Genomic DNA, 12,812 nt, shown 5'->3' on the forward strand with positions numbered 1-12,812 from the left:
GTCTTACATTTAGATCTTTAATCCATTTTTGAGTTTATTTTTGTGTATGGTGTTAGAAAGCATTCTAGTTTCATTTTTTACAAGTGGTTGACCAGTTTTTCCAGCACCACTAGTTAAAGAGATTGTCTTTTCTCCATTGTATATTTTAGACTCCTTTGTCAAAGAAAAGGTGTCCATAGGTGTGTGGTTTTATCTCTGGGCTTTCTATTTTGTTCCACTGATCTATATTTCTGTCTTTGTGCCAGTACCATACTGTCTTGATGACTGTAGCTTTGTAGTATAGTCTGAAGTCAGGAAGGTTGATTCCTCCATTTCCATTCTTCTTTCTCAGGATTGCTTTGGCTATTTGAGCTTTTTTTTTTGCGTTTTCAGGGTCCCACTCTTAAAACTGATGAGAAGAGTGAGAAAAGGTTCTAAAGGGAGAAAAACACAGATAAAAACAGAGGGGCTCCAGAAGAGACTGCACGTGTGAGGCGAGACAGAGACAAGCCCTGGGAGAGGGACTGTGGCCCCTTGGCCCAGCCCATTTTGGGGGTCTGCGAATTCCAACGCTCCCTTCAAATATGGCTTGAGAGGTTATCTAGGGACTCAGGACCAAAGGCCCCACAGAGGTCCATCCATGAAGGCAGGGGGGCTTCAAACCTTCAAGTGAATTTGTTATTCTAACAATGACCAGATGGAGGGGCAATGTCTCTGGACTTCTAGCCAGAACAGGGATCACTGAACTCCTGGAACCTACCACCCCTGGGGCGTATGGGTACCAGATGGGAAGAGGAGTCATTTGGGGCTTGGACAATGAAGGAAGAAGGTCTAAGTTGACAGAGGGTGGATTGGGGTCCATATTCTGATTCTGTGGCTATAGTTTTGGAAAACGTCTCCATCTTTCCAAAGATCAGCTTCCCAGTGAAAAGCACTGCCCTATGACTGAGGGCAGTCCCAGGCAGAATACCACCTGTGCCTCACACAGGGTAGGGGCTTACTCCATTAGGGCTATGTCACCACCCAGCAAGGCTGGCGCCCTCAAGTCAGAGGTTGCTCTTTCCACTGCCACCAATAATGCTTTTCCGAATTGAAGCATCTGATGTCCTTAGTCCATGAACCTCGGAGAGATTAGATAATATTCTGAGTCCTAAATTGGAAGACATGGCCAGTGAGATCTCTGCCTCATAGAATTCCTGTGTGTGTGTGTGTGTGTGTGTAAGAGAGTATGTGTGTGTTTGAGTGTCACGTATGGGTGTTGGGTGTGTATTGTGTGAGTACCTGTGTGTGAGTTTGTGCTTGAGTGTCAGATGTGTATGTGTGTGTAGCATGCCAGGGGAGGTAGGAGTATACTCTTCCAGGTGAGGCCTCTCAGGATGGAGGCCACCAGGCCAAGAGCAAGGGCTGCGAGAGGGGGCTTTGGCCTTTCTGGATGTCCAGGACTCCCTCGTGCAGACCAGGGGAGGCTACTGTATTCATGAAGCCAGGAGGACATTTCCTGCTGCTTCCCTGCAGAGTGAGAGTAAAGTGAGTAAAGACGGAGGTGTGAAGGAAGCATAAGATCCCACAGCTGGGTCCTCAAGCAGAGGCAGAGGAGCCCTTAGCCCTGGCTCAGGGTCAGGAGAGGGTTGGCTCCTCTGGGGACAGCCTTACCCTACTTCAGGCCTCCTCGGGGCTCCAAGGGTTAAAGTTACTACAGCACTTGAACCCCTGGAATAACAGGATACTCTGCTTTCTGTGGTAAATGTGAGCAAGGCATTTTTCTTTTTAACAAAAAACTTGTGGTGTCCCTGTGCCAATAACATTTCACCATTTCACCAAAACAAAGGGGAAGCAACACATAGATACTCTAAACTGTACTGAAAAACTTTCAAGAAAAAAGTTCAAACTGCCATATTTGGCTAAACTGTTTTCTTTTTTTCCTTTTCTTTACAGTGAAATATTTCCTTTGAAAATTAAAGAGGCAGATGCCTGGATGAAATTACTTGGCTTTGTATCTAATGTATCTTCAGAACTTTCTCCCAAGAGTGTTTGTAACCTCAAGTTCCCATTCCTTTATAAGCAAATTTTTGCTAAATATAAAAATAAACTCAATTTTAAAAGCCCCATTTGCTAATCTTATATCACAAAATCTCCAGAAGGTTTCTCGGACCTCGGGAAAGCCCTGATGAATAAGACTGATTGGGAAATGGCATGATGATGGAGAGGAGCAGGAGGAGGAGGAGGAGGAGGAGGGTAGCAGCCTGTGCAGAGTTCCTGCTCTGCTGGCCTCGGGGCGGCCCTCCACATGAGAATGCCAAAAGTCCCACAAGCAGGGGCGCTGGTGTTCAGAAGCTGCTAAGACTGGCTCCTAAGGACCAACTGTGTGCATGTCTTCCCAGTGCTAAACTCAGGGACCTCATATTTGATGACCTACCTGAAATCAGCCATGGTAAGAGTATTCTTACCATAGAAACTGATGAACTAAAGAGCTGTTTTACCATTTATCTGCACATCTCTGGGTAGGGGGTTCTGTTTCTCAAGATTCCTGTGACTTGGAGAGGTAACAAGCTAGGTGGCTTGACTCCCGAGCCTGTGCTCTATCAACTCAAGCCCAGTCTCTTCTGAGGTATCCATTCATGAACTGGACTGTTACAAGGAGGAAGGGAGTGTCAAATACGACAGGGTTCTGAGAGCCGAAAGAACTTTGGGACACAAAGATGAGCTCTCTCCTGAGTCCAGCAATCTCCCTGACTTGCTGTTTCCTCAGCTAAGACAAGAGGCAAGCAAACCCCCACAAGCAACCTGGCAAACTCTCCTGAAAGACCCCTGTACAGACAGTGTGTGTAGTGTGCGTGTGCGTCCTGGCCTGTCTTCATTCTGGGGAATAAAATCATGCCTGTGTTTTGCACAAAGAGGTAAGTGGAAAGGGTATTACCTACATGCATGGAGAGCAAGAGGCACACTATTTATATGACATGGGAACTGACTTTTAGAGAAAGTAGAAAACTACTTGGTCCAACTGGGTACGTAGCATGATGCCAGTGAAGGAAGGGATATTTAACTGATGCCCGTGTTCACCTTCTGACTGCAGTGGCTCTAGTTTGAGAGTGGAGTGCTGGGACCAGAGGAGTTGGGTGTTGACCAGCAGCCCTCTGGTCAATATGCTTCTGGCTATCTGGACAACCCGTGGCTACGTGGGACTGGCAATACTGGACTATTCTTAGGGAAAGCATCTGAAAGCAAGAACTCAACTGTAGTAGGATGAATAATGGCCCACAGAAAGGTTACTAAACATATATGGTTATAGTAGGAAACGGCAACCCACTCTAGTACTCTTGCCTGGGAAATTCTATGGACAGAGGAGCCTGGAGGGCTACTGTCCATGGAGTTGCAGAGTCAGACATGACTGAGCACAGACATATATATGAAGGACAGGGAAGATTTACGAATTCACAGACAGGAAATGCAATTCTTTCTGTCAAATCCCCACGCATGCATGCCACCATGCCCTTGCATATGCTGTGCCTTCAGTCTGGTATGCCTAGCACCCTCTTCTCTCTGCAGAGCTCATTCTTGAAATCAGGCCTGTGGCACTGTCCCAGGTCCCTCCCTCTCTTCTGGGGAAAGTCAGTGTCCTTGTCTTCACTATGCTGGGGTCCCAAGCTCAGACTGCATGGGGGCCATTGGGTAACATCTGGGAGTGAGGCAGCTGAGTCAGCATGGGAAAACAAGGGAGTCTGCACCTGTCATTCCAGGGGCCACTGTAAACTATTCAGAAACATGGACTCAGAGTTGCTCATCTTTGGATTTTTTCAAGGGAAGTCAAAATCCTACCTAATTGTTTGAAATCTCCCTATTGTGTAGCTTGGTAAGTACAGTAATTAAAAAAAATAAAGTTTCTGTTTCTGCACCAAACAGAAAGATGTCTGTCTGCTGGTCTGGCATAGGGCTGCCAGGCTAAACTTCTCAGTTCATTGAAACTTGGAGGGTCATCTGCATAGGGTGCGAAGGGTCAACTACAACTGGGTCTAGCTTCCTGTGGGAGAAGCAGCAAAGAGAAAGGGGATCAGGAGCCACTGTGAGCCTGGTCATCAGCAACTGATAAGGAAAGACCTCTAGTTCAACTCCTGCTGACCCCTGCAGAACCAGCTCCAGAGACCTGAGCTCTGAGATGGCTTTGAGGTGGCAGATCCCAGTTGAGCCACAGCCAGTCCAGAGAAAACAACTGCTCAAAGATGTGCACAGATTTCCCTGGGCCTCAATTTCCCCAAATGTAAAGTGAAGAGGGTAACTGGTTTATTCCAGGAGCACCTTCACAATTTTTGCACTATCCTGGTATCAAATGCACAATAATTTCTTGAATATTTTTCTATAAATTTGACAAAAGTTCCAAAACTTAAACAAGTTCATTACAAAAGGAAAACAAACATAAAGGAAAACCAGTATCACTTGCCATATATATACAGACCATACAATAATCCAAAAAAACGCTAACAAACCAAACCAATGGGTTCAATTCCTGCCCACTATTGCTGTAAGCTCCGAGCCCAGGACAGCTTCTTCTGTGCAAGAATCAGAAATATGTAAAAGACACATTAGCGCCCAGCTAAGACTTTCTCTTAGCTACAAGAAAAGGAAACAACTTCCCCCATGCAGGAATTCCACAAGACTTGACTTTACTGAGGGTTGGAGGATGGGGTGTACCAGTGTGGAGCCCTGATGGGTTAGTTACAAACCAAAGTTGGGATGGAAAGTTGAGGTGGTTGTAAGGGCAGAAGGACATCTGAGAGGAAGAAGGAGGGAAGCTGCTCATGCTAGAGGGGCAGACCCAGTGGGAGAATCTCAGTGTACCAGTCTGGCTCTAAGACCACCAGGGGGCCAAGGGCCTTGAATGCCACACTGAAGAGTTTGGAACCCAAAGCCCTTTGGCAAAATTGCCACCTTTGCCTTTTCTCTCTCCCCAGGAATGGCCTACAGGCAACCCATTATATACAATAACAATGATGCCCAGGAATCTTGACATTTTTGCTGAGAGTTAAGAAATTTAAATTGATGTCTGTTTGGCCTGGGGCAGGCTGCATCCCAAAAGTCGGCTGCCTGCTCCTCCATCAGTCGGTCCCTTTTCACTTTTACAGGAGCGCCTGGCCTCAGAAACAAGGCCTGTACAGACTTTGGCCCACAGCTCACCGCTGGCACACTCCACCCCAGTAGCCCTCAGAAAAGTCAGACAGAGGCCTTTCATGGCTTCAAACGTTCCAACAGGTCCTCCACCCACAGGAGGCTGAAACGGGTAACTGAATCCCACTCAATTAAAAAAAAAAAAAAAAAAAGGCACAGTGACCTTTTGTCCCAGCAGAAGTTCTCAGCCCTGTCCCCAGCAGGGAGACGACCCAGCAAAGAGAGTAAGGGATCGTTGATGCGCGCGCCGGGCCGGGCCGCCCTCCCCACCGTTAAGGGGTCCCCGCGGTACTCAAGAGGCGGAGGCCCCAGCCCTCTCCCAGTCTAGGGCTTCTTCTCCCAAATTCCGCCCCACGCTCGGCGGTTGGTGTTGCTCCTTCCCCGCGCCTCCTCGAGCGCTTTTTGCAATAAAGGAGCGACAATACGGAATCCACCCTTCTAGGGACAAGAAGTTCACTCTGGGACGCGAGGAGGACGCACAGGCCCTTCCCGAGCGCACCAGGGGCCGCTCCCCACACCACCGGGGTGGAGCAGGTGTGGTCGCCTCTCCTCAGTGGCTGGAGAGGGAGAGGCGGGATGGGCACCCCGAGCCCGGGGAGCACGCTAGCTTGCGTTTGGCCGCCTTTGTGGGAGACTTGGGGGCGCTTTCCTCACTGGACGTGAGGTGCAGAGGAAACACACCTCTGTGTTTCGAGGGCCCAGGACAGGTCCAATTCCTTCCCCGCTGTGGGTTGCAAACTGGGGTGAGGCGACCCCCTCCTTCACTCCGCAGTGGGACGACCAACTCGGCGGCAGGCCCAGCCCGCGAGAGCCCCTCCTCAGTGGGCGCCCCCATTTTGCGCCGCTTTCAGTCCCAGGCACCCGGCTCTCGGGCCCAGGCTCTGAGAGGCTGGGACTCCGGAGCCCGCGGCCGCCGCGGCGATGGGCGCTGCACTCACCGCACATCTCGGCTGCTCCTCGTGCCCCTCCTGGATCCCGGCCTCTGCTCGCCGCTAACCGCCGACACTCCGGAGCGCGCCCGGGCCTCTGGCCCTTATAGCCGGAGCCCGGCGCCAGGGGCGGGGGCGGGGCGGGGCCTCTTCCCGCCTGTCCGCTCCCCATTGGCCGCCGGTTGTCGTGACAACGGCGGGCACCAGGCCCGGGGGAGTCTGCACGCCGCAGGCGAGGGGCGGCTCCCCGGCTGTAACACGTGCGTGCAGGAAACAGGTTGGTGGTCGCAGCGAGCTTCCTGAGTTCAGATCGAGACTCAGCCACAGAGTAAGTGTGGGTGGCACCTCGAGCAGGGGCCCGAGTCGCTCTGTGCTTCAGTTTCCCCGTCTGTAGAATGGGCATAGCAATGAAACCTACCTCCCGAGATGTAATGCGGTGTCATTTAATCAAGTGTAAGTCACAGAGCCCTATATCCCGCATAATAAACGGCGTTTCGAGTGTGAGTCCCTTTGCGTGCTAGACTCCTCTCAGCGCACAGGTAGGCTCAGAGATGGAGATGGACTTTGCCAAAATCCGGCAGCGGGGGCGCTGTCAGAACTTGAACCTGGGATTTACTGCAGAGCCGGAAATCCGAGGCCGGGATTCCCCAAGAATTGAGCAAAGTTGGGGGAGCCCAGGAAGCCACCCAGTCCCAGAGGTGTGCAGGCCCACTTCTCGGCGCAGCTGGCCTGCCCTCGGCAGGTCTAGTCTCGGGAACCCTAATCTGGCCCCGCAGTGAGTCACCGAAGCCTGAGTTCCTGGCCGTCCCTTCCGCTCCCCTCCGCGCTTTTAGCTTGGTCTCCCGAGGAAGGTCACGAGAACTGGCCCAACATTTGCGTACTTTGAGGCCATCTGGTATTTTTTATTTTACTTAAAAAAAAATTCTGAAATTCTAAACAGATACTCTTCAGTCGTCTTGCTGCTACTGCTGCTAAGTCGCTTCAGTCGTGCCCGACTCTGTGCGACCCCATAGATGGCAGCCCACCAGGCTCCCCCATCCCTGGGATTCTCCAGGCAAGAACACTGGAGTGGGTTGCCATTTCCTTCTCCAATGCATGAAAGTGAAAAATGAAAGTGAAGTCACTCAGTCGTTTCCGACTCTTAGCGACCGCATGGACTGCAGCCCACCAGTCTCCTCCGTTCATGGGATTTTCCAGGCAAGAGTACTGGAGTGGGGCGCCATTGCCTTCTCCGTATTAGAGGGGGGAAAAAAACGAAGCTTTTTACATCTTGTCTAGAACAGTTTTCCTGATGTAATCTGTCTTTAGCGTCACAAGACTCTGCAGGCCCTGGCAGGAGGAAGTGTTTATTGTACCCATTGGACCTTTGAGAAAACTGAGGCTGAGCAACGGTAAGGAGGGGGTTGGTTGAATAAAGCTGCTGGGAAACAGGTGGTTTTCAGGAGCTGCCACATTTGCTTTTCTCCCTCCACAGTGCACTGTCACTTTCACTCACTCCTTCCCTCTTTCCTGAGCAGCTGGCTTCATGCCTGTCCAATTAGTAGGGACCTAAAGGTGAGTAAAAATAGATCTAGCTTGGGCCCTCCTGGTGCTTACAGAGTGGTGGGGAGGCAGACACTTAGTCCAGTGTCACAGAGAGCTGGGCAGTTCCAGGTAGGATATAGGGAGAGGGGCCAGACCTGGCTGATGTGGAGGGTGCCAGGCTGCCTGGAACTAGGCAGGGGCTGGAGCTGGTGCAAGTGAGTATAGAGCCAGGGCAGTTGCCAGAGGAAGTCAACAGACTCAAGAAGGGAGGTACTGATGTGTGCAAAGATCCTGTGGCTGAGGGCTAGAACTTGAGTTGGGAGATGAGGCTCTTCTGCCCTAGACTGACCTCCACCCTCTGTAACTGAGGTGGGAATAGGGTGATATTATTAGGCCCTCTGCTAGAACGAAGACACCAGGAGCCCTGAGGTCCTATCAGGGTCCTCATCTGTCCCCTGTCCTTCCTAGGAATTCACAGCTCCCTCGGGTGAACTGCATGGATGCTAGGACCCCTGTAGAGGTGTCTGCAGTGCTGCCCTGCTCTGGGGGCCAGTCCCTGGGAGACTTTTGGGAGGACAGTGGCCTGGGGCTGGCCACATAATTAATAGGTAACTTGGGTGTTGGTTCAGGGATCAATGGGCCCTTGACAATCTGCTTATGGACATGAGGGAGGTCAACAGAAAAGATGAGCTTGTCCCTTGTCCAGCTGGCTAGAGGGTAGACTGGTGATGCCAGGAACCCTCTTGTCACCTTCAGGGTTGAGTGGGGAGAGGCTCTCTGAGAGCAAAGGACCCAGAGCAAAGCAGATCCCTAGGATGGAGAAAGATACATATTTTTGGAGCCCCCGGTTTCATCTCAGCCTGAAAGCCACAATCTATCCTTAGGCTTCTTAATATCAGGGCTCAGTAAATTCCTGTGCCTCACTTGAGGCACTCTGAAGTGACTTTGTCATTTGCAACTAAGTCTAATCCTAATTCCTTCAACCTGTTGGAACTTGGATCCAGAGGAGGTTCAGGGGAACAATTAGGTAGCGGGTGGCCCTAGGACATAAGGTCTTGCTGACTGGACCCCCTTCCTGGTCTCACCTTGTCCAGGACCTTTCTGGGTTGGGGCAGCTCAGGAGGCCCTGAGGTTTGGTGAAATTAAGCAATCTGACCAAAGTCACAAAGCCAGGAGCCAGGGGGCTGGTCTGGATCAAGAGACTCAACTTGGTCCCTCTCAGGAGGGAGGATATGAGACACTTTATAGATCCCTTCCCCAGCCTGGCCCTGTCCTTGTGCTTCCAGAAGGGTGAGCCTGGGTAGCTGGAGCCAGAAGCCCGCAGGGCCTGGTGGAGCAGGGCCCTGAGCCTACTCCCAGTGAGTGCTGGCTGTTTAGTGCCCAGGCTGATCATCATGGCTAGCTCTTTCGAGGAGTGACCCCTGTGGCCAGCAGGGAGCTTACACTGGCATTGCAAACAGCAACCACAGACAGGGCTTCGTTTCCTGCACTTTTTTTTCACACTCAAGTCAACTTTTAAAGTCAGGTGATTTGCTCATTGATCTGATTTCTCCCAAACAGCCCAAAGATCTACTCTCCTGCACCCTGTACACAGTTCATCTGAGTCCTGTGGCTGTTCTGGGGGACACGGAAGGTACCTGCTATCTCCTGGCCACCAGCCCTGTTGAGCTGTTTTCCCAGCTGTGACATTTCTGCCAGAGCCTAGAGAGGGTTGCAGGGTCCACGGTATGATGGAAACCACTCTCTGACTCCAGCAGAAGTCCTGACTGGGCTGTCACCCGCTCCCAGGGACTTCCATCAAGGACCTTTCCACCAGTCTCCAACTGCCCCAGCTGGGCTGTGGCCCCTGGACAGGTTGGAGTGATGACCTCTTCCTCCTTATTTCTTTGTACCCTTCTGGGAGCAGAAATGCCAAGCAAACCTTGATATTGGCTCCTTTTGCCCAGAGACCCAGAGCTGTGGAATATACTGCTTCCCAGGCCTCTGGGGTCATGTTCAGGAAGCTAGGGATGTGCTTGGATCTGGGAACCCTGCATGGCATCACTCCATCTGGGGGAAGGCATGAGATTCTAGGGGGACCTTGAGTGGTCTCCACAGCAGATGGGGTTCAGGGAGCATGGGCCAGACAACTTAGAAGTTATAACTTAAATGGAGTTCCCTGCCTCGGGGCTGGCTGAGCCTCAGCTCGGATTTGAGGTGAGGAGAACAAGGAGCAGCAAGAGATGAAATCAGACCTGGTGGTGGGGCAGGTAGCCACCCACCGACCTTTCATCACCTCCCTCCTGATAGGTTGGGGTATGCGGATGGGGTGTGAGTGGGGTGGAGAAATATCAATAACCTCAGGTATTCAGATGACACCACCCTTATGGTAGAAAGCAAAGAGGAACTTCTTCGCTAAACAGGCTCTTGATGAAGGTGAAAAGTGAAGTCGCTCAGTCGTGTCCGACTCTTTGTGACCCCATGGACTGTAGCCTACCAGGCTCCTCCCTCCGTGGGATTCTCCGGGCAAGAGTAATGGAGTGGGTTGCCATTTCCTTCTCCAGGGGATCTTCCCGACCCAGGGATCGAACCCAGGTCTCCTGAATTTCAGGCAGACGCTTTAACCTCTGAGCCACCAGGGAAGGAGAGAGTTAAAAAGCTGGCTTAAAACCCACCATTCAAAAAACTAAGATCATGGCATCCAGTCCCATCACTTCATGGCAAACAGATGTGGAAACAGTGACAGAATTTATTTTCTTGGTTTCCAAAATCACCGCAGATGGTTACTGCAGCCATGAAATTAAAAGATGCTTGCTCCTTGGAAGAAAAGCTATGACCAACGTAGACAGCATATTAAAAAGCAGAGACATTACTTTGGCGACAAAGGTCCCTCTAGTCAAAGCTATGGTTTCTCCAGTAGTCATGTATGAATGTGAGAGTTTGACCATAAAGAAAGCTGAGCGCCGAAGAACTGATGCTTTTGAACTGTGGTGCTGGAGAAGACTCTTGAGAGTCCCTTGGACTGCAAGAGATCAAACCAGTCAGTCCTGAAGGAAATCAGTCTTAAATTTCACTGGAAGGGCTGTTCCTGAAGCTGAAGCTCCAATACTTTGGCCACCTGGTGAGAAGTACTGACTCATTGGAAAAGTCCCTGATACTGGGAAAGACTGAAATCAGGAGAAGGGGACGACAGAGGATGAGGTGGTTGGATGACATCACCGAATCACTGGATGTGGATTTGAGTAGGCTCTGGGAATTGGTGGTGGACAGGGAAGCTTGGTGTGCTGCAGTCCATGTGGTTGCAGAGTCAGACGTGACTGAGCAACTGAACTGAACTGATGAGTAGGGTACAAAAGACCCATGGGGAGAGTCTAAGAGACTGACCTGGGACCAGAATTCAGGGACAGCCGAAACCTTGAGCCGGGAAGGAAAGTGAGGTAGGAATCTTTCCACAGAGTAAGGGCCTGGGGTAGGAAGGCCTCAGAAGTTTGGCTAGGGCATGGGTAAGGGGGAGCTCAAAACTTGCAGCTCAAGTTTTGGCCACCAGGTGTCTCTACTCCAACCGTCCCCTATCCTGCCCCCCGCCCCTACACCCCAGCTTTGAGGAAAGGGAAGACCACCCTTTCAGCACAGGCTAGGCCAACACAGAGGTGACTTTGCTGAGGAATTCCTTGGAGAACTTGTTTCACCTTCTCTCCCCTGCCAGAAGAGGTCTGCCACAAGGGTGAACTCGTGTATTCTTTTATAATTGTAAGTTAATTTTTTTAAAAATAGGGCTAATTATAAATCTTTATAGCTTTGTTCTTCCAAAGAAATATATATTCATTTAGGAAATACAGAGTAAGAACAATTTTAAGGGTTAACCATTGTTGATGAAAGAGCAGGTGTCAGAGAGGGCAGCTGTGGGAGAGGCTGCCAGACAGAACTGAAGGCCTTGTGGGGGAGAGGATGGCTATCCTGACTGCACCTGCCAACTCCAGGCCTCCTGCTGGGTTTCTGGAGCCAACTAGAAGTCAGAGGGCCTGGGACCCCAGATGAAGGCCAGCTTTCCAGGGCACAGAGCAGCAGGAGAGGGAAGTTGAATCTGGTACCCCTTTGTCTCTGAGGAGATACTTGTCTGAACCATGGAGCTTGAAACACTGCATTGCTTGGCATGAGTTGAACTTGGGTAGTGCCATGCAGGTGTTATCATCACCAGTCTTGACCATAAAGCCTCCGTGGGGTGGGCCTGCTGCCCCCCACTCACTACCATCCCACAACCAATGCTTGATGCAATCTCAGATTTCTGTTCACCCCACATAGGCACACACCCACTCCTGGCCAAGCAGAACAGAGGCCCAGCTTTCTCTGGGTACAGTGGCACCAGCGGGACATCAGGGACAAAGCTGGCATTCCTGGGCCAAATCCAGGCTTCACAAAACGATTTGAAATTCTTTCTAATCACAATTCAAGCACTGGCTACAAAACAGTTTTTGCAGTAGGACCATAGTGTTGTTTAAATAATGACTATATAGGCAAAAAAAAATAGAGTTTGTAGTGAAGGCATGGGGAGGTGACATAAAAAGTTTTCTGAGTGGCTATGCCTGGGCTGAGCACCCCCTGATGCTGATCTAGCCCTGTTGGTCTCCTAAACCCTACACATTTCCTTTAGGAAATGCTCTAAATCCTTCTGTCCAAGGGCATAACCCAGGGTGACATGAGCTGTCTGAATTTGCCTGGGACTGTTCTGGTTTTAGCACTGAAGTTCCAGTGTCCCAGGAACCCCTCAGTCCTGGGCAAACTATGACAGTTGGTCACTCTGGCTACCACGAATCCCCCGCAGAGACTCTGACCTGCATTCTTGTCTCCTTGTTTTCCCCTCTACCAAGATGAGGTTAAAAAGGGCCCAGGCTGTGCCTCAGACTTCCGGTTTCTTGTGACCAATGAGAAGAACCGGCGAGCCTGGCACCACCCTGAGGGGCAGTGGCTGCCCAGCACCAAGTGTAGTGGTGTCCCAAGAAGAACCTGCCTCCCAATTCTCCCCATCTCCCCTCCGAGGCTGGTGCTGGCTGTCCTCCTTGCCTGGGTTTCCTGCCTGGCCCTAGAGGCAGCTGGGCCAGCTACGCCTTCATACTGCTGGTATCATACAGACTCTGGGCGAGGGAGTGGAGAAGGGGGTCTCCAAGGATAGTGCAAGTATCCCCTCCTAGTTATTCAGTCTAGACCAGAATTTGGTTGTGATTCTTAGAGCCCAGGGAAAAG

At 51.0% G+C, this 12,812-nt stretch overlaps 1 protein-coding gene across 1 annotated transcript in view; it reads right to left on the reverse strand.

The window, feature by feature from the left end:
- GFPT2 (glutamine-fructose-6-phosphate transaminase 2) overlaps positions 1-6,142 on the reverse strand; it is a 44,198-nt gene extending 38,056 nt beyond the window's left edge. Inside the window, exon 1 of the mRNA XM_040241382.1 lies at positions 6,078-6,142. Coding sequence (XP_040097316.1) covers positions 6,078-6,084 — 7 coding nt within the window. The 5' untranslated portion in view covers positions 6,085-6,142. The remainder of the gene's footprint in view (positions 1-6,077) is intronic.
- Positions 6,143-12,812: the final 6,670 nt, after the last annotated feature.

This window comes from Oryx dammah, unplaced genomic scaffold (assembly GCF_014754425.2).
Source record: "Oryx dammah isolate SB20612 unplaced genomic scaffold, SCBI_Odam_1.1 HiC_scaffold_5, whole genome shotgun sequence".
NCBI classification, from domain to species: Eukaryota; Metazoa; Chordata; class Mammalia; order Artiodactyla; family Bovidae; genus Oryx; species Oryx dammah.